At 39.9% G+C, this 726-nt stretch overlaps 1 protein-coding gene across 1 annotated transcript in view; it reads left to right on the top strand.

The window, feature by feature from the left end:
* LOC107552326 (TBC1 domain family member 9B) overlaps positions 1-726 on the top strand; it is a gene marked incomplete at its 3' end in the record, with an annotated part of 30,971 nt that overhangs the window by 27,262 nt on the left and 2,983 nt on the right. Inside the window, exons 18-19 of the mRNA XM_016234187.1 lie at positions 61-126; positions 541-612. Coding sequence (XP_016089673.1) covers positions 61-126; positions 541-612 — 138 coding nt within the window. The remainder of the gene's footprint in view (positions 1-60; positions 127-540; positions 613-726) is intronic.

The raw sequence follows: 726 nt of genomic DNA, 5'->3' as shown, positions 1-726 counted from the left end.
TCTCTTCTAAGCTTCTTGACATCTTCATCACAGCAGTTTTTGGTTTGTGTTGTCTCTCAGGTGGAATGTATCATGGCGATATGACGGAAAAACTCAAACTTCTCTACAAACTCCACCTGCCTCCTGGTATGTTTACAGTCATAGAGACTTTATTAACCAGGCCATGGAAAGAGTATAACAGTGTAAGCAGAAAGAGAAAAACGAAGTAGGTTTTTGAGGAACATTATTAGTGATTTTATTTGTATTTAGGAACTGTGTGTGAACGACACTTGTGAACAACAAACATAAGCACAGTGTGAGGAAACCAGATCGCCACTCTCAGCAGACACTCTTCTCTCTGTGTGTGTGTGTGTGTGGGGGTGTTTGAGGTTTATTGAAATGAGAAACTAGCACTTGTTTTTGGACTGTGTGTGTAAAGATGATTTGCAGAAAAGATAAGAATGAGATGTTTATTTTTGAGGGTGTGTGACAGCACGAGTCGTTTTGAGTGTGTATGTGATATATTTGTTAATTTCATTGTTCTCGTCTCTCTTTCTGAAGCGTTGTGTCCAGAGGAGGCAGAGTCAGCGCTGGAGGCCACGCAGTTCTTCACTGACGATGACACGCCTCAGGGTACGAGACACGTTTACCACCTAAACAACATTTGAAGCCAACATTAAAGAAATATTTCAGGTTCAATACAAGTTAAGCTCCACAGAAGCTTGTTTTGCTTTTTAAAAAAAAAAA

The sequence above is a fragment of the Sinocyclocheilus grahami genome, unplaced genomic scaffold, assembly GCF_001515645.1.
Source record: "Sinocyclocheilus grahami isolate Dianchi unplaced genomic scaffold, SAMN03320097.WGS_v1.1 scaffold447.1, whole genome shotgun sequence".
Taxonomy (NCBI): domain Eukaryota; kingdom Metazoa; phylum Chordata; class Actinopteri; order Cypriniformes; family Cyprinidae; genus Sinocyclocheilus; species Sinocyclocheilus grahami.
The sequence above is the reverse complement of the archived record's forward strand: the minus strand, read 5'-3'. Positions and strand labels throughout refer to the sequence as shown.